At 40.7% G+C, this 26006-nt stretch overlaps 3 protein-coding genes across 5 annotated transcripts; 1 reads left to right on the forward strand and 2 right to left on the reverse strand.

Annotated features, from left to right (window-relative positions):
- The first annotated feature begins 1614 nt into the window (after window positions 1-1614).
- dlgap5 (discs, large (Drosophila) homolog-associated protein 5) lies at window positions 1615-9206 on the forward strand. 2 transcript variants are annotated; one of them, XM_020648141.3, is made up of 18 exons: window positions 1615-1740; window positions 3003-3250; window positions 3432-3619; window positions 3746-3820; window positions 3911-3947; window positions 4031-4117; window positions 4243-4335; window positions 4490-4564; window positions 5259-5296; window positions 5386-5627; window positions 5820-5993; window positions 6332-6420; window positions 6526-6686; window positions 6786-6887; window positions 7808-8057; window positions 8155-8786; window positions 8876-8944; window positions 9076-9206. In XM_020648141.3, the coding sequence occupies exons 2-18, from the start codon at window positions 3013-3015 to the stop codon at window positions 9181-9183; spliced, it is 2658 nt and encodes an 885-aa protein (XP_020503797.2). In that variant the 5' UTR covers window positions 1615-1740; window positions 3003-3012; the 3' UTR covers window positions 9184-9206. The 2 variants fall into 2 exon arrangements, with proteins under 2 accessions (XP_020503797.2, XP_065805549.1); XM_065949477.1 differs by having other exon boundaries at window positions 5262-5296.
- A 181-nt stretch (window positions 9207-9387) lies between these two features.
- rsph10b (radial spoke head 10 homolog B) lies at window positions 9388-17316 on the reverse strand. Its single transcript, XM_065949478.1, has 17 exons — window positions 17096-17316; window positions 16928-17003; window positions 16419-16487; window positions 15784-15957; window positions 15623-15708; window positions 15420-15540; window positions 15121-15297; window positions 14514-14619; window positions 14279-14394; window positions 13123-13312; window positions 12908-13013; window positions 11969-12048; window positions 11161-11309; window positions 10954-11058; window positions 10698-10853; window positions 10214-10304; window positions 9388-9985 (listed from the first exon to the last, which is right to left on the reverse strand). Exons 1-17 carry the CDS (start codon window positions 17275-17277, stop codon window positions 9801-9803), a joined length of 2169 nt encoding a protein of 722 aa, XP_065805550.1. The 5' UTR covers window positions 17278-17316; the 3' UTR covers window positions 9388-9800.
- A 630-nt stretch (window positions 17317-17946) lies between these two features.
- pms2 (PMS1 homolog 2, mismatch repair system component) lies at window positions 17947-25656 on the reverse strand. Of its 2 annotated transcripts, none has more exons than XM_029280103.2 (15): window positions 25248-25656; window positions 24541-24680; window positions 23890-23976; window positions 23696-23798; window positions 23422-23605; window positions 22267-22434; window positions 21623-21720; window positions 21433-21532; window positions 21265-21349; window positions 21023-21175; window positions 19778-20618; window positions 19525-19692; window positions 19337-19437; window positions 19070-19239; window positions 17947-18309 (listed from the first exon to the last, which is right to left on the reverse strand). In XM_029280103.2, the coding sequence occupies exons 1-15, from the start codon at window positions 25259-25261 to the stop codon at window positions 18166-18168; spliced, it is 2556 nt and encodes an 851-aa protein (XP_029135936.2). In that variant the 5' UTR covers window positions 25262-25656; the 3' UTR covers window positions 17947-18165. The 2 variants fall into 2 exon arrangements, with proteins under 2 accessions (XP_029135936.2, XP_020503800.2); XM_020648144.3 differs by having other exon boundaries at window positions 24541-24683.
- Window positions 25657-26006: the final 350 nt, after the last annotated feature.

Genomic DNA, 26006 nt, shown 5'->3' on the forward strand with positions numbered 1-26006 from the left:
AACAGTAAATTAAAATGAATAATAACTGATTTTATTTACAGATGGTTCATTTTTAGGTCACCCAGAGGTGAACGTGTTGATCATCTAAAAGTTTCAGCGTGGCATCACTTCTAAATGCAGTAGACTGCTGTTGCGCCTTTATCACCAGCTTTCATCAGACTGTAAATATATAACTATTACTGAACATTTCATTCTTATCTGAAAACGATATCACGCACAGGCTGTCCGATCATACAGAGGTCTGCTGGTTTAACCGAGGAGCAGCGCTAAAATGCTTCCTTGAATTGCGCACGGAGATGACACAGATTGATGGCGCATAAAAAGTCAGAGACAGAGTTAGATCACGATAGTGCGGACACGGAGAAGAACGGACAGCCAGACTCATGAAATGTCGTTTAACTGAGTTTACTTAGTTGAAGAAGTTGAACTCCACACGGAGCTGATCAGACTGCAGTGATCAACGCTGAAGGATCAATTCTAGTCTGTTGGTTTGGAAACATGTTATCATTTTATAATGCCTCACACTAAAATACCCGAAGATGCATCAAAGACACTCTGTGTGTTTGTGACAACTTATTCATGTGAGCAGGTTTTATCTGTAATGAACCTTAACGAGTGCAAACTGTGCTGTGGCCTGACACACACACACATCTAAAGAGTCTCTCTCTCTCTCTCTCTCCCCCCCTCTCTGTCTCTCTCGCTCTCCCCCCCCCCTCTCTCTCTCTCTCTCTCTCTCTCTCTTCCCCCCCCCCTCTCTGTCTCTCTCTCTCTCCCCCCCTCTCTCTCTCTCTCTGTCTCTCTCTCTCTCTCTCTCTGTCTCTCTCTCTCTCTCTCTCTCTCTTTTCTCTCTCTCTCTCTCTCTCTCCCCCCCCCCCCTCTCTCTCTGTCTCTCTAATGCACTGATCCCAGGGCAGGTAGAATAACCTGTGTCAAACTTTCTACAACCTTGAACAGCAATATTAAAACATAATATAATAATCTCAAACAAAACATAATTATTGATGTTGTCTTCTGTAATGTGGTACATTTAAACATTTCCATATGCCAACATGCAGTTTGCAATGACAGAGTTAACCCCTCTGCTTAATGTTAATGTTAAAGTTTTCTATACAATCATACCTTAGCCTATATATCTATGTGTTGAGTTATAATGATGTTGGCAAAATTAGTCCGGCCCACTTGAGGTCTCATTTGAACAAATCCACCCCCCCCGACCCAATAGAGCTCTGACATCCCTGATTTAAATGTTTGACAATAATAATAAATAAAACCATGATAATTTGGATGGTTTTGTATAGTTACAACCATTAAACACATATCAGCTTCATAGACTGTAATATCAGCTTATATTGAGAATAAACATCCCTATCAATACGATGTGACGGATAAAAAAAACATCACAAAACATGAGACGAATTCAACAGAGGAAGCTTCTTGTTGCGAAGTGTTAAATTTACACGGCTCTACTACTCTATTCCAGACTAGGGGGCAGTATCAAATCATTCTGCCACACAAAAACAATCAGAAGAAGAACAACAACCAATCGGCGCTCACCACTCGCTCTGATTTCCAGCCAATCAGCGTCGCCCAAGAAGATTTTCAAACCTCACCCGCCATGATTGTTGTGTTGTTCAGGCTGAAATAGTTCAGCTCGTCCGTCGTGCAGTGAGTTTTGTTATTTTCTGGACGCAAAGAAGAGGAAGCTTGTTTGTTTAACGTCGTTTTAGGAATAAAAGAAAGGTAAGACGGATGTTATATTATATTTGGGCTAATTAGCCTTACAGGATATCTGGCAGGTAACTAAACGGTTAGTTTGTGTCTTCCTTTAGTTAACTGTGTTACCTGTTAACATTACATCACTGTCGTTAATTCACCGTGTGTAGTTAACTGTGTTACCTGTTAACATTACATCACTGTCGTTAATTCACCGTGTGTAGTTAACTGTGTTACCTGTTAACATTACATCACTGTCGTTAATTCACCGTGTGTAGTTAACTGTGTTACCTGTTAACATTACATCACTGTCGTTAATTCACCGTGTTGAAGTTTTACTGGCTCCAGTTTGATAACTTTATACCAGTGAGTGGTGGAAATGAAAACAAACATTAAGGCCTAGAAAACATTACAGCTCTATTTAGTACCAGATGTGGCATTTCTGTTTTAATCCATCTTTATAACGTTATTAGTTATTGTTTTGTGAATCATATCGTTGGCCACTTTATCTCTATAAGTTCGCCTCGACGTTTTCTGTATTTTGATTGTGTCTATAACATACAGACGTCAAATATCTGTAACCTTAACTAGAGACGAGACACACCTCCAGAGTTAACGCTGTTTCCTTTACACTCAAGAAGTTTGACTTTAAATGAAACTATTATATCAAGCGTTAACGGAGGTGGGTATGATCATTTAGTTTGGATATTTAAGTAGATTGCTTGTATGTAATTTTTAGACAACCTGCTTCTTTTAGTGTCCTGAGTGGTAAATGCCCTTTAGGACACGTTGGAGTCCTGAATAGTGAGTTCCAGTTACCATACCAGTTGGTTAAGACTGCCCACAGTTCAGTGAATATGAACAGTTATCCTCAAACCTGAGCTACAGGGTCCTATGTGTTAATGAAGTCAGACTGAAACACTCTTGTGTACACCATTAGATCCTGAAATTGAGTTTAAAGCTTAATCCTGGATCAAACGTTCATTTCTGAGGAGCTTTAAATATTTGTTTGGTGTTTGAACTGTTGCATCAAATGTGTGTATCTATCTCTGTATGAGGTCTTTTGTTTTTATGTTGTTAAGGGTGTAGTGATGCAAGTCACAGTTCAGACTTAGTCCTATCAATCAGAACTCACATTATTTTCATTCCAGCCTCGGTTCAAGATTCTTAACGTATTTTAACACCCTGTTGAGATTAGTTTCTCATTTGTATGCGTGTACATCCAGAGTTATGCACTTTCAACAGCTGCTTAACGACACATCTTCTGTTCACCTCCCCGCTAAATCTAGATACCTGAACATGGACTCTCGATTTGCTCACCTGCGACAGCGGGACACCAGTGTGTCGATGCTGAGGGTAAAACTGTCCCGCAGGAGGTCTCAGTCCCAGAAGGAGAACCGTGACCGGGCTGTGAACTCTCGAAGACAGCTTGACCAGGTCCCGGAGCTCGACGTCTCATCACTGGATGCCTCCATCGCAATGGCCAACATGTCGATCATACAGGAGAAGACTCTGAACAAGACAAAAGTTGCCAAAAGTAAGGAGTCAGTTTCCATTGCATCTTTAAAATAAAAAAAAACTACATTTACACTGATCCTACTTCTTCAGGTTACAGCAGCTATCAGTGTGTTCCTTTTGAAAAGATGTACAATAGGAAAATGTAGTATTTGAATGCAACAATTTTACTTATTTGTGCCCCCACACCTGTTTCCCTGCAGACGTGGCTGTAGAGGAGAGACTGAAACAGCTTGAGAGATGGAAGGAGCGTAAAGCTCTGGAGAAGGAGAAAGAAAGGAGAGAACTTGAGCGGAAAGGGGTTTTCAAGACCGGCGTTTATCATCCTAAGGACACCTTTGTCGTTGGCTCTCTGCCCCTGGTCCCAGGCGCCTCAACCAGAACTAAGGAGGTGAGAGAGGAATGAACTGGTTTACTCTATTTACAAAAGATGGTGACAAGAGTTATTACAAGAATGAAAGCTCTCTGGTGCTGGGTACATTTGAATGACTATGTGATCAACTTTTTTTACTTTCAGACAAAGTTACACATGGCTCCACCCCAGAGTACCAGAGTGACCCGGTCGATGAAGCAGCAGCAGGAAGTGCAAAGGGTACAACTTTATCTGGCATGCCTCACAAACCTGCTCTCTTATTACCTTTTATTAAAACCAGATGCTAACATACACTTTGTTTTTCTGCAGCCTCTGAAGCTGCAAGATCCAAATGCTTCAAGAAAAGGTAAATGATTGTTTTTTTTATTTTAAATGAAGTGCCCCTAATTCTGTTGAATATTAGATCAAAACCTCTCGGTCCTCCTGTAGCTCAACCTGCTGCGGAGAAATCGAACCGGACACGGGCAGTTACTGCAAAGACCGCGCCGCCTGCGACCAAGACCAAAGTGTGTGCAGGTAACTAATGAGAAGGAAATCCTGGCCCCCTGACTGGGTCTGTAGATTAGCTATCGTGTTGGTTTCACCCGATAGTGTTTCCTGATTTGCATCTCAATCTGTGCCTCTCTGCCATCCTGCCGTAGTGGAGCCTGTTGTACGAGCCTCCAGATCAGCCAGCAGGCCTCCTGTTACAGCTGCTCCGGCAGTGAAAGACAAACCCAAGGACACGGCTGCAGGTACACACCGAGACACAGCTACGATTGAAGGAACTTTTTTTTTTCATAAGCATAAAACTTTAAAGTCACCAGAGATACTGACTAAAAACAGCCGGATTCTGTAGCTCATCAGAAAAAAAAAGATAAAACATTTTGAATGTCTCCTTGTACTCAGATGTTAGAAGCACAGGAAGCAGAGTGATTGTCAACCCTTTGGCTCCCCCTTCTGACAGAAAAAGGAACTGTAAAGGTAACCACATAATGTTCTCAAAAGAGCTGTTGAATTAACCGTAATCACACCGCGGCCATTTTCCACTGATGTCACACTCTCAGGGTGGGAAGCTCAAGTGCAGTTATAAAATCTGGCACAAATCAGTTCACGTTATGTCATTTAAATAAAGTTTGTCAGACAAATTGTTGACGTCATCCAGACTGATCAGTTGATCAACAAGCAAAAAGGTAGTGGAGAGTAAATATCTAAAGGGACATTGTGTTGTATATAAAAGGTAAAGAACATATTCATAAAACCATGAGCTGATCAAAAACAGCCTTATGCCACTTCCTAGCTCATAGTGTGTATATATAGCTAATACTAATGTAGGTCAATGCTCATGTTTGGGTTTCATCTGATGGTAGATAAAGTTTGATCAAATATCTTTAAACTCCAGACTGCTGCCCTGAGTCTCATTATTTCGTAATCCGTTGTCTTTTCAGTCCCTGATTCATAGAGAAGCGGTGAACTGATGAAAATGTTTATGATTCTGTAAAAGTCTCACGACCTGCAACCCAGCAGGACAACATTTAAACGTCCCACCCAGAGAGTGAACTCAGGGGGTAATGACTAAAGTGTGAAAATTGGTATCACCTTTTTGTGAAGTGAGCAATGATTGGATGTAATTTAACCCCTTAACACCATTTCTCTGTATCTCATTCTATTAATGCAGCAGCTGTCACCAACGCAGCCCAGCCTGCTGAGCCTAAGGTGAGCATGTTTCTGAGTTTTAACAAATGTGTGCTAAACAATAAATGTGATCGGTAAATTAATAAGTGTTCTGTTTTGGTCTTGTGTAGGAGCCTGAGATTCAGGAGCCTGAGGAGAAACCATGTCCGCCCAGCCCGGCACCCTGTCCTGAGGAGGAGGAGGACATGATGGTGGATGAAGCTCAGCTCGACTCTGTCCCGGCTGTCGATCCCGTAGAAGAACCGTCTTCTTTCGCTCCTGATGGTTTTGTCTTCCAGGCTCCCAATGGATTGTCGTCCTTTAAGTTTGAGCCGCTTACTCCGCGATCAGCGGACGCTTTCCTCACACCGAGGTGTGTTTGTGTGTGATATCCCTCTCTCTTTTAATTTTTAAACAGTTTTGTTAAGATATTTAGAACACTGGAGAGCTTTTCTGTTCTTCTTTTGTTTCATTCCAGCTCAATATGGGTACTGGAGGTTTATTTCAGACGGGCTACTTAAAAACTAAAGATTGTAAGATTAAAACTTCCATTCTTCCTGTACAGCTCCAGCTTCAATGTCCCAGCAGCCCCCTCGTTCAACGAGGAGCCTCAGGCTGAGGCAAGCGAACCGTCCCCTCCTAAATCCCCTCGCCGCTCTCCTCCTCGTTCATCTCCAACAGCGGCCCCTCCCTCTCCAGTTAGCTCGCTGGAATCCAAGCATGACGTTCCATACTTCAGGTAGCGTATCTTTTTTTTAAATTTAAATACACGTTTTCCTAAACATCTCACACAGCACGTGTGACTAAGATGCCGTTTTAACCAGTATCTTTTTATTTCATTACCATCAATAAATATGCTGCAGTGCATATAAATAATCCCTACACATTACAAGTGTGAGGAAAAAAGCATTGAAGGAATAAAAAAGAGAAACACATCTATTGCCAACCTGCAGTACCTTAACAGCCCCAAGGGGGGTGTGGCCAAAAGTCATCAAGACCCCTTTGTTCAACTATTTTTGTGTTTTTATTCAATTCCAAGTTTTAAGATTATTTTGTTATTAATTGTGGATGATTCAGGTCAGAAATATCCAATGAGACCAACGGACTGACGACGATGAGTGAACACTGGGAGCCAAAAGTGGAGGATGAATCCATCCCAGAGGAGAGTGAGTGTGCACAGTGACGTCCTAAATGTGTGGCTGTATCTTATTAATTTAAGAACGTGTTGGTGAACTGTGTGTGTGATGTATTTCTTGCTCTGGTCTGTTTAGTGAGAGACACTATACGTACAGTCGTCGGCCAGGCGAGGCTGCTGATGAAGGAGCGCTTTAAGCAGTTCAGCGGTCTGGTGGATGACTGCGAGCTGGGCCGAGGAGAGAAGATCACAACCTGCTCCGACCTGCAGGGATTCTGGGACATGGTGTACTACCAGGTGAGCGCCTCATTAATGAGGAACAACTTGGTGTGTCAGACACAAAACAAAAGATAAGCTGGAGGATAATTATTGTATTTGTTTTACAACGTTCTTCAGGTAGAAGACGTCAACAAGAAGTTTGATGCTCTGAAAGAAGCAGAGAGCCGAGGGTGGGTGGAGGAGCACAAGCCGCCACCGAGACAGAGGAAAGTCGTGAAGGTGAGGAAAATAGACCTTTTTTTTTTAAACTTCATTGTAAGCCGATGCTCGCTTTAAAAGGCTTTAAATGCTTTTTTAAAAAAAATCATCCAGCAGATGTCGCCCTTGAGCACCAGCATGAAACCAAAACAACTCGCGCTGCATTGTTGTGTTAGCATGCTAATGCTAGCGATCTTTATTATGCTGGTATCTTCACACTGCATGTAAATTTACCTGAAATGAGCGTGATCTAGAAACACAGTTAAGCAGTGAGTACAGTATGTTATTCTTCTTTTCTCTAGTCCCTCAATTAAACAACTTTTATACGTGAGGGGAGGAGTCAGCCGGCCGTCCCAACGATGTAAACAAACTGAAGATAGGACTCTGAAAACATCACAGACAGTGGGACTCGGGTGTTACACCCATTGTAGACAGTCAGAGTCTGTCTAAGTCTGATCTGATTGGTCGGCCTGTCGGCTCTGCCGTAATTGGTCAGTCACTCAGCCACTTTGGCTCCGAGTGCCGGGTGCATAAACATTAGCACCTTAGCACTACTGTGCTACGGCAGGCTACAGCATATCGTGGGCGTGCTACAGAAGTTAATGGGCGTGCAACATGAGCTGCAGGGCTTGCCACAACGAGCCAATGGGCTTAGATCAGTGATCTCACACTGACAATTTTTATCGAGGGGGGCTAGAACCGAGCGTTACATGCAGCTAATGCTACAGCTAACAGGAGGACGTAGGAGAAGCCGCGTTTCCGCGGACTTTTTGCAAATAGGTGTGCCTAAACATGCACAGGACACTTGGAAAACACACTAAAGAGCATATAAAACCAGAAAAAGCATAATATGGGACCTTTAAGAAAGCAGGTTATTGTGCGTTTACTCAGTTTTAGTGTCATAGTGTGAATTTGAATCATTTGTTCCTGTCTTTTCTCAGAAACCGGCAGCTGCACCTGCTAAGCCTTCAGGAACCAAAGCAGCAGCTAAGTCTCGTCTGGCTGCCATCAAGGCAGCCATGAAAGCCAAGCAGCAGGCAGCTGAGGCAGAGAAAGCTGCAAAGGATGCTGGGAATAATGACGACAACCTGTGTCAAAAATCTCAGGAGCCTCAAGCAGAGGCCAACCAGGCTGACACCATGGTGTTTGATGGAGGCTTTTTCCAGGTGGAGAGCCCAGCCAAACTACCAGGTATGGGAAGGATTTTTATTTAGCTGTTTTCCCCCCCTTTTTTCAGCTCCAATGTTCCGACCTTAAAACTGTGTCATTCATATAATCATATCTGTAGGTTCAGTGAGGAGATCCAGTCGTCTCAGTGCCACCGTGCTCCCTCAGGCCTCGCCCTGCTCCAACTTCCTCTCACCCAGGAGAGTCACTCGTCGATCCATGGCTCTGGCACAGACCCCTGTTCCCGCCACCGCCGCCTCTCCTGCTAGGCCCGCTCACACTCCCGCCCACTTCTGTCTCACCCTGGAACAAACACCAGCACAAGTGTCTCAGAGAGGGACTCCTCGGTCGTCTCAGAACAGAAAGAACTCTGTAAATGTCTCACTCTGCTTCACACCCGTCAGGGAAGTTCTGTCAGATGTCGCCCCCCAGCCTGAAGCAAGCCAATCAGAAACAGTCTCTGTGAAGGAAAGCACGGCCACACCTGAGCCTCCACTTCCATCTATTTTTGTAGTGGAGCAAGAAGAACCAGCTGACACAGTCAATAGTGAGCTCGCTTTTTCTCCAAGACTCTCCCTCTCTCTGTGCAAAACCCCTCTTCGGGTCCCCGAGGCCCCTGAGCCCTCATCGTCTCTGAGCTTCACATTGTCACCCTGTGAAACTCCCAACAAGCCACCCACCTCCTCCCCTCCTCCTCCTGCTGTGGAGGCCCAGAACTCTGTTTGTCAGACTCCGGACAGCTCAGTTATCGAGGTAAAACACATTTTCTACCCTTTCTAGAATGCCAATAATTTTAAAAAGGTTTATCTAGCTTTAAAACAAAAACGTTTTCTTACTTTCAGGAGATCACCGGTTTGGACTTTGAGCGTTACCTCCAGCCGACAAACAGATGTAGTGTATCTCCAGGGGAGGTGATTGCTGTTTTCACTTTCACTTTGAAATAGTTTTTCTTTTAACTCATGATCAAAAATGACAATTACTTATACGATTTCCTTGCATTGTTGAATCGTACTTTATTATTTTGTGTTTCTGGATCTTTCAGGTCAAGTCAGCTGAGTCTGAAATGCTCCTCTTCACCCCGGACCTGAAGGACCGGATACGACAGTCTGTCTGTCCAAGTGACCTCATGGTCTTTACACCGCCCCTCTAAAGTGTAGCTAAGAATGTTTCTTTTTTTTTTTTTAAATCTCTCTTTTTGTATCTTACAATATCTGATTTTATTCTTTTATTTTAGATGAGTGGACAATAGTTTGTCTTACAAGATGTTTATTAAAGTTTTAGTTCCAACAGTAAAATGACAAATGCTCTTCTTTTACCTCAAAGCACAAATCCAGCACACACTCAGTTTGTTTTGTTAAACACTTTATTTCAAAGATTGTCCATTTAAGTAACAGTTGGCTTCTTCCTGAGCTGATTTAGGTTTTTCTGAGCCTTGATGCTTCTTCTACCTGTAGCACAACACAGAACAATAGTTCATTACACATCGTGTCTGAAACACAGTGAGTCATTGAGTAGTGGGGTGATTTTAGATCGTGGTTTAAAGATGCCCCCTGGTGGATGTATTTAAACATAAGAAGCTGAGCTTGGTTTTTAAAACAAACTGTTAACATTGTAACATTGAGCCAGTACGGCTGCTCACGCTTTGGCTAAGTCAGCCTTAGATGATAGGAAGATGTTTGTACAGAGTCTTATATTGCATCTTAGCTGGGACTCGTAGAAGTGAACTTCCTGGCTGTCTCCTAGACTTCGGCCAAAGCGATGCCTCCTCTAGTTCTCCTTGCAGAGCGTCTCTTCCTTCATGTTTTTGGACACTAACTGGTCATGTTCATAAGCCGGGAAGAAAAAGTGGTTGAAGAACTGATGGACTGTCTGTCTCCAAAGCTCCTGATCATGACTTTTGTCTTCCTCTCTTCTGGTTTGCTTTGCCTTCTTTTCCTCACTCCTCTGCTCGTCTGAGTGAACAGGAGGAAATATGTCACATGTTATATAATTACTTCATACATTGTTCTTTCTAGCTTATACTTGTTTATGTCTCTCAGTCCAATTTATAAAATCTATTTCTGACTACAAATTATGTGTCACTATTTGAAAATGAAATCCCTCAACAGTTAAACAATATAATACAAATATGCATCTACATGAGTTAAAAGAACCAGAAGAATAATAAAAAAAAAATGAACCTTCAGACGGAAGTTTGCTGTTTTCTTCAGTCTTGACATCTGGTCGACTCTCGGCTTCTTCAGCAGCTGATGATCCTTCAGGTTTTCCTGACTAGGATGAGATTAAAATATAACTATTCAACGAATAATAAACCAGAAGATTACTGAGGAAAACTTTATCAGGAATGTCTTCTCAAGAGTTTCAGATGTGCTGAGTCAATAAATTCTGTAGAAGCCTGCCTTGTTGCCTTCTGCTTGTAACTTCATAAAGACAAAAAATATTGATTGACAGTAAAACTCCTAAAACAACAAAGTTTGTAATGGCTTCAGACTTTTGCACATTTTAAATCTGAACATATATTTGTATCTTTTTGATTAATTTCAAAGAAAAACAAATGAACCTCCACTAGAACAATTTGACTGCAAATAATTGTTTAAGGTTTAAGGCCATAAAAGACCCTTGAGAGGTTGTGATGGGCTGGGAAGGGCTGTTTGTAGTCTTTACCATGTTCTCTCCAGCCTCCAGCTTTAGGTCTCTCATGGCCTCTGTGTCGGGACTTAACGATGATCGGCCCTCCTCCTCCTCCAGGCCGACACAAACCTGCTGACACTTCACCTCAGCAGAGCCCAGAAGCACCTCAAAAAACTCCAGGAAGGTTATCTGATGTAGGAAGTGTTGGAACAACAAACGTTACTCAACGGAGGGGGAGGGGATACATAAAAGGAACATGTGTGTCTAGGTGTAAACACTCCAGACGGACCTCCAGATCCAGACAGGAGGAATAGTTGCTGGGGTCATTGCTCTCTGAAGTGATGATCTCCAGTAATTTCTCGACTGTCAGGTTGTTGTCCAGCAGATGGAGATCCTGTATGGGGTAGCAATGTGCAAATCATCATTATGCCTTCAAACTGATGATGGGAAGAAGCTATTTCTATACAGGGCTATCTTCATGTTCGAGTCATTGCACCTTGAAGATCCACAGCAGGTGTCTGCAGGTCATGGTCTGCTCGTCTCTGGGGGCTGTGAAATCTTTGCAGTAAGCCTGATAGATTTCCCAACATTTCTGAAAGTAGTTCAAGGCCACAACTGCACAGTCTGGCTGCCTGAACAGAAAGCCTGCAAAAACACAGCTGGAGTTAACAAGTGCAGTTATTACTGTATATTTATGTGTGTTATCCCTCAGACAAAATATATACAAAATAAAAATAAATCAAGCAAAGATTGAGTAAAGGTTTTATTTACAAACTATTAATTGTTTTTTATTCATTATTCAGATGTTTTTTTTAGCACTTTAACACCTTGTTACACTAAATAAAATACCTGTTTTTTTTCTTTCCATAGTTCTAAAATTAGTTTAATTCAATTGTATTTTTATAAGACATTTCAAACAAACATAAACTCAATGTGCTTTACAGAAAACAAAAATAAACAAACACAATACAAACATATAAAAAACTAAACAAATAGATTCAAAACACATTTAGAAAAGGAGCCTGCACCATCCAATACAACACACACACCATCCAATACAACACACACACACACACACACACACACACACACACACACACACACACACACACACACACACACACACACACACACACACACACACACACACACACACACACACACACACACACACACACACACACACACACACACACACACACACACACACACACACACACACACACACACACACACACAGTTAACATGTTTCTGTCATGCAGTTTGTGTGTGCACAGGACTTTACAACAGATTATTGTTCACACCTTTTAAAGTCTTGGCATTAGGAAGGATGTTGTCTGTCATCAGTTTAGAAAAGCAGGCAGCCAGAAGGTTCTTTTGCGACCTGCAAAAAGACAAGAAGGGATGTTTGTCTTCTCCAAAAATGACCAGTGATAAACAAAAGCTTTTATTCTAATAGTGTCCTCAGTTGTTCTCTGTCCCAGTATTGATATTTCAATGAAAGCAAATCTAGCAACATATAGGACCCAGTCGGAGCTTTTATGACCTCCACAGCTGCTGAATGAATGGAAACTTTACGTGGGATTTGCCTAGCACTGAGAGCATAAAAATACAATAAAAGTGACAAAAGACGAGGTAACCATATACCGGACAGCACATAAAAACCAAATCACAATATACATCATTGAAGCATCACATGATTTAAAGTAGCAAGTTCAATAAAGTGCAGAGTGCTAAGTTCATGTATGATCAGAGCTTGTTGAGCAGCTGAATGCTGAGTGGTACAAAGGATGTAATGCCTCTTTTAGTCCTTGTAATCTTGATGGCTAGATTCAGAGTCTACTGGTCTGTCAGGTCAGAAATGCTGCACATTTGCTTCCCAGTTAACTTGCTGCATGGTTCAACAACCTTGTCCAGTTTGTTCTTATTTTGTACAGACAATTCACTTCTCCTCTCCAACACTGAATACAAAAGGTCAACACACAAAGTTATTGGGATTTATCCTGAGGGACACATAAAATATGTTCAACAAGTCCAGTCAATCCGATAGACAATATCTAGTTTTCTCCTCAAACTCACAAATAATAGCCTTATACTGTATAACCACTGAAGTAAAGCCACGGGATCACCACAGTAATAAGGATGCATCCTCTGGGGACCAGCAATGTCTAGATAAGATGTTTTATCTAGACAAGAGATACAAACATTTCTCCTACAGGCAAAGATTTGTAATAGTTCCTTACATCATTTCCTTATGGTAGATGTGGTAGGACACAACCACGAGACAGCTGAGGAGCCCATGAAGAAGAATGGGAGTGAAAGGAGAGTGTGGCCCTAATGCACTGAAATCTGTTTAGACACACAGGGAGTAAAAACAACATACTGTAAGTGTGAAGCTTTGTCTGCCCTGTCAGCGAACAAAGAGAATTAAAGAGGAGAGTTAAAGAGTACCTCTCACCTCTGATCAAACGGTCGATCTGTGTCAGAGTGATGCCTCGATGGTGAATGTAACAGTCTTTGAGCAGACGCCAGAGCTGCAGGCGGGTCAGCAGGAAGGTGTTATCAGCAGAGTGAGCCTGGCCGAGTCTGCTGTAGAAACTGTACACTGACCTGAGCTCTGTGGCCAGCATCAGCACCACAAACTCCACCTGTTACACATGAGACGCACAATCAGCTCAGAAACACAACAGGGAAAATAAAGTGGATGAAATGTTTGTTTAAGACGCATTTACACTTCTTCTGCTTCAACTTATTTTAACCAACTTTTAAACCCAGTCTTTAGAGTGAATGCTCTGCTTTGGTTTGTCTTCATTTGATGTATTTTAGGTACTTTTTTTTCCGCCATCTTGGGCAGGGACTACAAAAAAAGTCTTTTTGAATAACTCTGCCATGTTAATAGCATAATGTTACTGTTGAATGAACTAAACTGAAGTGGAGGAAGGGTCATTGCATTGTGCATTGTCTGTGCTGCCTCTTCTTCAACAACAGACGTGGCAAGTACCACTATGACCCACAATGTCCTTGTGGTTTCACATCTTACTGAGAGAATAAAACACATTAAGTAATGCAGAGCAATCTGTCTTTAGGGTTGTCTGATTATGTTTAAATATGTTTTTCTTTGTAATGAATCTGAGAGACCCTGCAGCAGTTACCTTTGACTCTAATGAACCCTTGTTTCCTCCAAGACAGCTAAAGCAAAATTGTAAATCGTGACCATTTAAGACCATAAATGGAACAATAAAAGTACCTTGGGGATAAGACTTGTGTAAATCAGTGTAGTGATACAACAGAAAACTCAAAGTACTTGGTCTTTTTCGATCAATAAATATGTCAATAACAAGAAGAATCATTTGCACATTAACAAAAACATTTTTTTGAACAACATGCTTTTTAAAAAAAATGTTCATTGTAATCTGAATAAACACAGATATGAAGTTTAAAAGTGGGATTTTTGTTCTCCATTAACTTCAATATAAGCAGAGCTAAAGTCTGGCAACAGAGCAGCAATCAGACAATATGACCCTTCCTTCTTTTTTAAGTTTCTTTGGTGAAAATTAGGAAATGGAAAAAAGGTCACACATGATATATTAAAGGGGGGTGAGGAGAGACCTGACCTGTCCCCGCTCAGCTTCACTGTTTCTCTCTGGGATATTCTCCAGAAGACGATGAATGTTCAGAGCCATGTCTGGTCCTAAGATCGTGGAATCAGCGCCTGGCAGGGGGGACGGACCTTAAAACAAGATTAAGGATTGTAAGCTTTTGGTACCAGACTCTGAAACTATGAATGCTCTCCTTCATGAGAGGCTGAGCATTTTTTTCAAATAGAGCTCATGTATTGTGTCTGCTTACCACAAAAAGGGGTGGGAGCTCTTTTTCCATTCACGATATCTGTCATCATCTGATCGTTCACAAACTCTCCTTCAAAAACACGCCCATCCTTATATGTGAATTTTCCCTGTGAAACATAAGCAACACATTGCATTCAGATGTTCTGATACTTTACTGACATAAACAGAAGGAAAATAGTTTAGATTCAAGATTCAAGATTTGTATTTGTCACATGCTCATGCAGATGTGCAGTGAAATGTAAAGACTGTTCCACAAGGCCATGCAATAAACACTCAAATTACTAATACACATAAATATACAGTAATGTAGAAATATAATGTAAAATTAAAAAAAGAAATATTTGAATATACAAAATGTAGAATAATGTAAACAGTGTAAAGTGTCCAGGGTGTCAAAGTGCAACGTGCAGATTTAGCTGCTTGCATATGTTTTTTTAATGTGTAATACTAATAACTAATAATAATAGGAGTATTGCACTTTTTTTTTTTTTTTCGTTTTTTTTGACAGTGATGTATTTCTGGATAAACAATATCTTAAAACTCAACATTTAAAAAAAAAAAAAAAATACAAATTCCTGAAATGTTTGTATGTGAGCATATTGACTCACCTTCCCATGCTTTTTATTGTCCCTCCATTCTCCTTCATAGATGGCTCCACCAGCGTATTTGAAGGCCCCCTGCCCGTGCCTCTGACCATGAACAAAGTCCCCAGTGTACTGGTTGCTCTGGGTGTACTGGGATCCATCTGCTCGCCTAAGGATCCAGGTGTGTGTGCCTCGTCCATGCTGCAAGAGAATAGTGCTCACTCCATTCACAACAATCTTATCTCGCTTTTGTTTGTATTGAGGGACTTTTGGATTGGGGTCATTTTCAATACAACATGATAACTCTGTGTGTGAATTCAAACCTGGATTCCATTCTGCCACATCCCAACATACTCCTCTCCCAGTTGTGTCCACCTCATCTTGCCTTCCCCATGTCTCAGGTTGTTCTTCCACTCACCAGAGTAAATGTTACCAGAGGGGTAGCTGCCGGTGAAACACAGATGTACCCTCTGAATACATGCTCATGCTGCAGATGAGGTCATGTACACAAGTAATCAAAACATACCATCTCACTCCACATCCCTCTCTGTTGTTCTTCACCCAGTCTCCTTTGTACCAAGATGTCTTATCCCGGTTGTAATACACTTCACCCTAACACAAAGATAAGCAATTTAAATATAAAACTCCAAAAGAAAGAAAATAAAGATGTAAATGAGTGGATCGCACCTTTCCATGCCTCTTGCCTTGGTCCCACTGCCCTATGTATGACACTCTGTTTGTTGCACATGTGTAAGTTCCAGTCCCATGGCGTATACCATAATATACCTCCCCCTTATAGGAGCTGCCGTCAGGCCAGGTGTAGGTGCCCTCACCCAGGGGCTGGTTGCAGACAAATTCTCCCTGTTGGGATAAGAAATTTACCTCATGCTTTATCAACCCATATCAACCTTCTCATGTTATAATTTTTCAAATGTTATCATCCTGCTGAAGTTCTGTTTTTAACATACAGGATGCATGTTTTTAAATGTGATGTATAAAAAGCACTTCAATTCTAAGCTTGATCCAAAGGCAACTGGACTAAACTAACTGGGGGACCGAGCTAGAAATGTGAGCCTCTGTGGATCATGAGCATGATCAAGGATGACTCACATGAGAGTCATTAACTTAGAGTCATTAACTCCTCCAAGTCATCTGTGGGTCGTTGGGGGTCACATCTTCAAGATCTTCAACCAAGTCCAGTTGCCTCTGGATCAAGCTTCAAATTTACCATGACCTGGATGACTGAGGACCTACACAGACGGCACTTTAAAATGTAAATCATTAAGCTTATAATAGCGGCATTTCTCATTTCTGTGCCCTACCTCATATTTCACGCCACCTGCCCATGTGAACACACCTCGTCCATCCATGAGTCCCTTGGCAAACATCCCCTTTAGAAACAACAAGCAGTGACTTAAATATGTAGTTTTGTTCATAGTCATGCAAAATGAAAAGTTGATACACATTTCTGGTGCGTTTGCAGAATTCATTTCATTGCATTTGAGGAACAGATTTATATGTTATATATTTTTTCTTTCCACAACCAGTTACATGTAAATAAACATTAGAAACAAGCATAATGTAGTTTCAAATAATAATGATGTATAATATGTAGGCTAGCCATTGAAATATCTAATAATTTGTATATTTTTATTCTTATTAAAGTTATAGTGTCAATACTTGTTACATTTTTATGAACCTATAAGCAAATCATAATTCGCTAAATGTTATACTGTAGGTTAAAACAGTCATAAAGTATGCATTTAGTGTCTTAAGTGTAAAATCAAACTTGTCTTTCTTTAATTTATGGTGTTATAAACATTTAGGCTACCTTGTACAAATGTCCTCCTTCAAAACAAGCGAGCCCTTCTCCATGAAACTGTCCTTCACAGGTTTCCCCTTCATATCTGACAGTGACACACAGGACAGGATATTATTAACCATGATGTGACTATACAAAAACAACTTAGTAACGTTACTGTTGTGAGTTGTAGTTCACCTCTGCACAGTTAAGTTAATAAGGGAGGGGAGTTCATGAATATCGTGTTTCTCGGGCTGTTCCTCCTCCGCTGAATTCAAACCTTCAAATCTGCTCGACGACCTTTTCTTTTCTCTCCTCTCCTGTGCTCTTTGTGTCTCTCCTTTCATCGCACATTTCTTCTTTTCCTTTCTGTGTGTCATTTTTCGCCATATAGTAATCTCGTGTCAACCATGTCTCCATAGCAACGGAAAGGGACGCCGAGCTACGGAAACCTTAGTCAGCCAAAAAGGGTATTACCGTCATTCTGTTACTACAAAATAGTCAAGTGTTGCTCAAGCAGTAGACCATGCTAGATTTTACATCAGTTTTTATTCACTCTACACCACCAAAGCGAAGAGGAAGATGTTTTTTTATTCACTTTTCTTTGCTGGCAGCTTTAGACAATTCCTAATGTTAGAAATAGGTGAGGCGGTGCTGAGACGGTGCTGGCCCGGCGGAGGTTCGGAGGCCATGATCCATAGCGTCTCCAGCATGTCATTCCCCACTCTCTTCTTGATTTCCTACCCTGGTCTGTCCGAATGGTGGCATAAAAAGCCCCCCAAAAAATTAAAATATATATATATATCACAACTAATCTTGACCGGTGAAAACCGCGAATTTTGTTCCCCCGCCCCCTACAATGCAGCAGAAACATCTGCAGCACAATACTACACAACTAAACAGATTAGGTTTATCTTTAGATAATTGAGGCAAATTTACTGCTAATAATTGACAGTGTAAAACAGCTGTAGTAGTTTAAATCAAGTGAAGCATCTCAATTCTTCTTTCAGCACTACATTTAACAGTAAAAATAGCAGATAGTTTCAGCACATGTTGAAAAATAGCTTATTTATTTCCCTCAGTAATGAGGTGTCAAACTAAAAACTGTTGGGATTCAAAATACAAATAAAATCAGAACTAATTTGAACATTGTATTGTAAAAAAAAAAAGACAGTAAACATTCAGTCACTGGTTTTGTTTAACAGAAATAAAGTGGAATGACAGTGTAAGACAAGTAACACTCTTCAACAGGTCCATCCTAAAGGTGCTCAGTCGGATGAGATCATGTCCAGGTTGGCGAGGTGTCTCATGGTGGGCCTGCCGTGAGGACAGTTCCATGGATGTTCAATCTCCCCCATGTGAACCAGAAGTTTCTTCATCTCACTGACGCTTAGAGCAGTGCCAATCATCACCTGAAGATGAGCATCAGCAAAACAAAAGATTATGTATCAGGACAAAAGTAACAGTATTTAAATACCTGTTCAACAAAACTAATTTCACTTATTTGAAAAAGTAAATTACATTTCAGATCATTTACATTTTAGACTTCTATCCTTTTATTTCAGCCAATGTTTATTTTCAACAAAGTCTTTTTTTAAGATATCTACACTCTAGGGATGGGACATAATATTGATGCAGTCCTGACTCGTGTGATACATTAATCGAATCACTGGTGCCAATTCATAGACATTTTAATCTTTCAAAAAAGAAAGAAAATGGCACTCTGGAGAGATTTCTCTGCTAATTTGACTCATCCTGTCACTACCTCATGACTCCTCACGGTGGCGCTTGTTAATTTAATAATGGTAATGCAAACTGAAGTTAATTGGACAAAAAATAAGTAGACAGAGGGTTAGATAAATGAAAGGAAGACAGCTGGATAATGTCTGACAGCAGTGAACAGAAGTAAAGATTTGAAGCATAATAAGAGGTGAAACTGACTGCAAACTACAGTGAAAAGATTAATTCTTCACAATACCATTTAATCATCATTATGTTTAGCAAAATATCAATTATCCCAGAATCGCTTTATTGTGATATTATCCTTATTATGGGCAACATAATATATCGTGTATTGTGTATCGCATCGTATGGTATTGAATTGTGAGTTACCCTACAAATAAGTATAACTTTTATTAGAATAGAATATTTGTGAAATGAGTGTGAACTCACAGATTTTCGACACGCTCTGGAGGCAAACATCTGCCTGACGCGCGACGGTCGACACATGACTCCTGGGCTGTCACTCAACATGAAGATGAGCTCCTCGATGTCAGGTGGGCCAAACGTCCAGTTTCTACTGGTGGGCAGAGACACCAGTTTAACCCGCTCCATCACCGGAGCTGCAGTCAGAATAATAAAAAAAAAAGTTACTTTAATATTTCTTATCTTCAAAATGTAAAATAACTGTTTCAAGCTGGATATTAAATCAGATCATACCGTCTTCATCGATTAGAAATTCAAAGCCGTTCTTCCTGAATATCTCTATATTCTCCATCAGTATATTTTCACTCACAGCCGTAAGGTGGAGCTTCTGAGGGCTAAAATTACAAGAAAAAAAGCAGATCAGTAACGAGCCATTTCTGAAATTATAAAGGTAAATTGAACAAGCAGTTTGAGATTCTTACACTATGAGTTTCTGTCCTTGAAGCACGTTGTGCTGCTGCAGCATCTCAAAGTTGTATTTCTCGTCTGTTGCATGCTGGTCAATCATGAAGATGTCAGAGTTGAGTTTGGTGATGATGAAGCCGAGGTTAAACTGACCGATGATCTCCATTTGTTTGAACATGTCTTTACTGAAACAAAGATCATCTTCTGTTAAGGAATCTTTAATCTTAGCAGGAAGTTTAACCAGTACTAGTTATATGATTAGATTTCTACCTGATCTCTTTACTGAGCTCTTCTTCTGCACTTTGGTTTTCTCCGGGGTTGATCTTGGCCCTGAAGCGTCTGTAGCACAGATCTGTGTTGCTCCTCTGTTTCTGTTGGTCCTGTAACCTCTTCAGCTTTCCCACCAGCTCCTGGAAAGAGAACTGGAGCAGTACTGTCCTCCTCTGCAGGGAAACTGGAGCATCCACTGTGGAGGAGGAGGACCGCTCTGAACGGTTTGAAAGACTGTTTGATTTGGGTTCTTTAGCCAGATGTGGTTCCTCTGTCCTGGCCCTCTTTGCATCTGGGCTTATGGACGAGTCCTTTGAAGTGCAAGGCTCGATCTGTACCTCCAGGTCTTCAGAGACAGAGTGAGTTTGGTCGATTGTTTCTTCAAATGTTTCATTTTTTACAGTGGCGGTGTTGGTGTATGGTTCAGGAGACTGTCTATGAGGGTCACTGACAGCACTGTCTTTTTCAGAATCTCCAGCACCGACTGACATCTTTCCATATTTGAACCCATCCAGCACCGACTTCCCCCCTGGCGAGCATTGAGCTGGGTCTACTGTGGATTTCAAAGGAGATTTTGAACTTGAACCACAGGTAGAAGTTTGGACAGAGCCCTTGAAAAAAGTCTGCAAAGTTTTCTGTGTTGGACCACAGCTGGAAGCTTTCGCTCCACTCGACTTGTTCCCAAAACTGGAGCTGTGGTGACTTGAAAAAGCAGCTTTGAGCCCGGCCAGGTTTAGAGATGACTTTGGGCTCTGAACCACTGACTCCTTGTCGGCTCCACGTTCTTGCATGTTTTCATTAGGCATCACAACCTGACAGATATCAGAGGCAGACGTTGTTTCTAGAGAAAATAAATGGCAAGTGTTAAAAAAAAGCACTAGAATAAAACACACTATTTCTCATGGAAAAAAAAAACCTGTCAGGCTACATAACCATATAAATACCCCATGTGTTGTTTAGTGGGTTAAATGCAATGATATGTTCTTTTTTGTTTAACAGTTTTTCAATTAGCAACATCAATGTACATTTGTTTACAACATACACTGCAAATATGTGTCCAAAAAACACAAAATGTAAAGCAATATATATATATAAAACAATAAAAATAAATAAATAAAGGTCAGATAGTATAAAGAGAAGAAAGGAAGGAAAGAAAAAGGAGAATTATTTAGAGAAATAATAGTGATGAAAATAAATAAATAAATAGAAGAAAGGGGAGGGGGGGGTGCAATGCTATGTTCTTACTGGTGCCTGGCATGGGTGTAAAGTTCAGGCTGATTTTGTTGACTCCGGCCTCGTACATGTTAATAAGAGAGGTCTTAAGAATAGCCAGCAGGAGTTTCTCCTCCTGAAGGAAAACCTGTCGTTTGTCCGGGGTCACGTTCACATCCACACACTCTGAAATAAGAAAAATACAGAACAAAAAGTTCATGTAGGACAAAAAAAATGCTGAGTCTTTTAGAAATAACTTGAGATGATTTTCTCACCAGAGGCAACAGCTATGTTCAAAGCCACAAATGGATACTGATGTCTGTTGTACATATGATACACTTCATTCACAAGCTTGGTCACCTGCATATGACAACAACAAATTACAAATGGTCCTGAAGGCTGCTTACAAACTACCTGTTCATTATAGAGTGCTGGATGTTTACCTTAAGAGGATCACATGGCCGGTTGTTTATGAAAAAGAACTGTCTGTCTGTGGCACTCCGCCCAACACCATGGTCTCCTCGGGACACAAACCCTGTGATGCTACCAAAACAGTTTTACATTTATAATAAAAGACGTCCTTTGTTTTCAGAGAAGGCATGTTCATGTATTATAGAAAATGGTGTGACTCACGAAAACAGTTGTTTTGGGAGCTCTGCCTCTTTGAGTCCATATTCCTCGATAACATTTTCTGTCGGAGACACTTGCTGAAAAGGCAGCAGACTCTGTAGCTGCAGAAGAAACAATAAACATTTAAATTCCAACACTGAATTTACCAAACAAGTCAAACAAATTGACTTTGAAAACTGGTGAATTACTCAAATGCCAAAAAAGCACATTAATAAATCCAACCATTAATAATAAAGAAAAAGATTTGTTCTAGTGACATACTGTCGACACCTCCGACAAGAAAACATATTCATATTTTCATTTCATTGTACAGTGTTCCCCTTTGTTATTGTTTGTATTATATCTTTGCTTTAATACAGTGTATAGCTTCTGTACATTTTATTTTAATTAACTTAGCTGTTACTATAAGTTATTTATTTGTTTTATTTGTACTTTTCTACTCTTTTTTTCTTATAATGCTATTCTATTTTATATATCATTTTAACTTTTTTGTAGAAGCTGACTCAGGGAGAAACACACAAGAATTCCAATGTACCTGTACTGTCCTGTACCTGTGCAGGTGGAAATAAACATCTATTCTACTCTATTCTTTGTTCCATAAATAAATCAAACCATTAAGACACCTGTGAACGGAGAGAGTTTCAAACCTGTTTGGGTCCAAATATGGCTCCTATGTTGTCTCTCATGCTCTGGCTGCCGCCGGTGCTGAGGACCGTGCTGCGCTTTCCCTGCCCGTTCTGGTTGGAGCAAGTGATCCGCACTCCTGTGGAGATGATACAGTAGGACTGCAGGACATGTATCATTTTGGCGTACTCCTAAAAAAATACAGAAAAAAAGATAAATATTAAGTATTAAAGTCATGGCACGGCAGTTGGATACTCTCAAAATTTCATGGGGACTTTAAAACTATTACAAAATGGGGTGCTGGTGGTGCGGTGCATAGTGCACGCTCCCCATGTATGGAGGCTTCGCTCCTTTAGGCGGGCGGCCCAGGTTTGAATCCCACCTGTGGCTCCTTTCCATGCATCGTTCCCTACTCTCTCTCTCTCCCCGATTTCCAACTCTATCCACTGTCCTATCTCTACATTAGAGGCACAGAAAGGCCAAAAATAAATCTTAAAAAAAAAAAAAAAAAAAAGAACTATTACAAAATGGGGTCAGGAAGTCAAACCTTTAAGAAAACAATAAGGGACAAATGATCATTGAAAAACAAACAAAAAAATGTTGCCATTGACAATCTGATATGTACCACTTCTTGGTTCCCCAGCTGACAACAACTACACCCTCTCTTTTACAGTTTAATAATATATAATAAATGAATAATCACTTTCACAGATAACTAATCCCAAGTAAGCATAAAGTTGTTGCAAGAAAACAAGAAAGTAGGAAAAATGGTCAGTCTGTAGGGACTTGGGTTGGGAATCGGAGGGTCGCCGGTTCAAGTCCCGGCACGGGCCAAGTCTGGAAGTTGGTCTGGTAGCTGGAGAGGTGCCAGTCCACTTCCTGAGCACTGCCGAGGTGCCCTTGAGCAAGACACCGAACCCCAAAACTGATCTGGAGTGCTCGCTGTGGGCAGCTCCCTCACTCTGACACCTCTCCATTAATGCATGTCCATAGGATCCTGTTTGTGCATGTGTGTGTAGCATGTTCAATAGACAGAGTGTAAAACTGAATTTCCCCTTGCGGGATTAATAAAGGATAAGTTATTATTATTATTATTAAAAAAGCAATGAAATTCTTGACATTAAATGTCTGTGATTTGTTGTGACTGCTGAGAAACAGAACAATGATTCTTCAGTGACCTTCTTGATGTTACGATGGAACTCCTTGTGTCGAACAGGCAGGGTGTAGAAGAGCTGCTGCAGGCTGACGGTGGTGCCTTGCTGCCGGGGGTGAGGCGACTGCTGCACCACGTGGCCTTTATGGTCAAACACAAGCTTGGTCCCGACATGGCTAGACTCGTGACACGTCACCACACCCAGGTCACTGCAGCAAGCAAGGCAGAAGGGATTTAAGCAGGTGAGGAGTAATCTAATCTTATAGATCAAATGAAAGAGGCTGTTTAATGTGTTTTACCTCAGAGCACATAAAGAGCTGAGAGCTTCACCTCTGAAACCAAACGTTTCCACATGGATGAGATCAGAAAAGTCCCGAAGCTTTGATGTGTGATGCTTTAAAGCTGTGGAACAGACAGACCAAGTTTCACTCTCAGCACAAAGAACAGGAATAACTCTACAGACAAATTTGATAATAAGAATGCTGCCACTCACTCAATGCTTCAAAGTTAGCTTCTTCAACTCCTTTGCCGTTGTCTGACACTTCCACTAGTTCAGCTCCACACTCCTTCAGCCTCACATCTGAAAGAGGAGACAATGTGATACTGCTTTTCAATTCTAACACATTTCTTTATTTTACTGTGCCTGTAAGTGTTGGCCCCATGTTATTTAACGACGACAGGATGATTATGTTTCCAGCATTTTACGGCTGTAGCTCTTATTGGTGAAAGAAGGGATATAAACCTTATTGACAAACAGAGATCACCCTGTCACAGCTGTTTAGATGTGTTCAACTGTGTGTAGGGGTTGTTCACTGCTAAGTGAATTGTAGAATTAGAAAAAAAAACTATAAACTTTTAATCAAGAGATTGCATGCAAAGAATGATTTATGAGTGATTTGATTTTGTGATAAGTTAAATCATGACCATTACATTAGCAGTGTGCTATTCTTTCTTCAATATGAGACACTTTCACTTTAACAAAATCTGAAGGAAAGTGTGAAAACTGAAGAACAGACCTAAGAAAAGGGAGGAAATGCAAAACAAATATATAAATAGAAATATATTTAATTGCCCCTGTATCCTGATACAATATGGTATTGTTTGGTTCTTGCAAATGCATTCCCTTGTTTGCATCAATAGTTACCAACGTTAGTGGCCCCCGCATCGATGCTGTTCTCCACCAGCTCTTTGACAGCGGTGGCCAAAGTCAGCACCACCTGTCCTGAGCAGATCTGATGCACCGAGTGCTTGTCAATGGCCTTGATGGCTTTAGCAGGTTCAGAGCTGCTGAGAAGAAAATAAGCAGGCAACGCAATAACTTTATATTCATATCGCAGAAAACAAATATTAGAAACAACTGGATAGAAAAGAGTATGTAAGCATCTCCTCAAACTCAGTGTGATCTGGTCTATGATAAGTACATGATTACAGTGGAAATGTCAGGCACCAAGGAAGTTCTGCCAAAGTAAATACCAGCTGGAGAAATTGTGTCTAAGCAGATTGAGTGGACTTAAGACACTGCAATAAACAATTACATCAAATGCATTTTAAGGTAGAGTGACGTTACGTTAATGACCAATGAAAAGGTGTGTGCCTACATTGTAACCAGACTGTATAACATTTAAATGTGCATAGTGTGTGTAAGGTCCACAATCTGAAAATACAAGTTCATTTTGACAGCATTCAAATGTTATTGTTCAGAATGTTTAACTCAGTGTTAAACTTGACTAGAGAATAACAAACACGTATGTTTTAAATGTAAAGGCTCAAACTTTCTGAAGGAATGCCACTACAGTGTGAAAAACAAACATTTGCAGGCAAGCTGAATAAATACCTTGGCAGCTAACTTACCAAGCATCAGACATCTTCAAGGGCCGAAAGGCAACACGAGGAATTCATTCAGGTTTTGTCAGTGAAATAAAAATAACTTTTAAACAGAGTCGGGCTTTTAAACCAGCTAACACGTAGCCGTTCATGCACATGGACAAGTTTGTATTAACCTGGTGGTAAGTAACAACATTTAGGTGCAACCGCTTCACAACATCACGTTAGGATTTGTAAACACAATGTGCACAAGTACCGCGCGAGGACGCAGACTGTTCTCAAACACCACTGTTGCGCGAAACTGCGCAGTCTGACTAATAAAGATACCGATATAAACTGTTGAGACCGTAAAAGAGTAACCACACTAAACACACACAAAATACATGAGTGATAAAAACACAAACAAATAAAATTGCTACACGTAAAAAAGTAGGGTTAAAGTGTTGCCTAAATCGTCATAGTGTTACATCTTGACCATGGAGAGGTTAGGGCGCATGTGCAGTTGTCTTGTAGTGAACAAAACGTACACTTCACTCTTTGTTTTATGGTCTTTTTTACAATTTGCGATTAAACAGTTAAATTTGCATTGCGACACGTGTTGTCTAACTTGTGTTGATTTTATGAATCGTCAAACCATTTTTCTTTTGTGTTGATCAGGTGAAGTCAAACACCAACATTGTTTGACGGTCCCTAACTTTTTTTTTTTTTTTACTGCTGCTGGTAATGCTGCATTCAGGTGATGTCGGACACATTGGAAAAACGAGTTTCCGAGTTGTAAAATGCACA

Source organism: Labrus bergylta, chromosome 21 (genome assembly GCF_963930695.1).
Source record: "Labrus bergylta chromosome 21, fLabBer1.1, whole genome shotgun sequence".
In the NCBI taxonomy this organism is placed as follows: Eukaryota; Metazoa; Chordata; class Actinopteri; order Labriformes; family Labridae; genus Labrus; species Labrus bergylta.

Bases quoted from the DNA above. Each gene is read 5' to 3' on its own strand.
- pms2 (XM_020648144.3), bottom strand. The intron at 21,721-22,266 runs GTTTGAAACTCT...TTTCTTCTGCAG, and splicing joins CCATATTTGGACCCAAACAG to CTACAGAGTCTGCTGCCTTT. The intron at 18,310-19,069 runs GTGAGTTCACAC...GCTCATCTTCAG, and splicing joins CCAGAGCGTGTCGAAAATCT to GTGATGATTGGCACTGCTCT.
- dlgap5 (XM_020648141.3), top strand. From the start codon at position 3,013: ATGGACTCTCGATTTGCTCACCTGCGACAGCGGGACACCAGTGTGTCG. The intron at 3,821-3,910 runs GTACAACTTTAT...GTTTTTCTGCAG, and splicing joins AGCAGCAGGAAGTGCAAAGG to CCTCTGAAGCTGCAAGATCC. The intron at 4,565-5,258 runs GTAACCACATAA...CTATTAATGCAG, and splicing joins CAGAAAAAGGAACTGTAAAG to CAGCTGTCACCAACGCAGCC.
- rsph10b (XM_065949478.1), bottom strand. From the start codon at position 17,277: ATGACACACAGAAAGGAAAAGAAGAAATGTGCGATGAAAGGAGAGACA. The intron at 15,709-15,783 runs GTGCGATCCACT...TCTTTGTGTTAG, and splicing joins AAGGCAAGAGGCATGGAAAG to GGTGAAGTGTATTACAACCG. The intron at 13,014-13,122 runs GTGAGAGGTACT...GTGTCTAAACAG, and splicing joins GATCGACCGTTTGATCAGAG to ATTTCAGTGCATTAGGGCCA.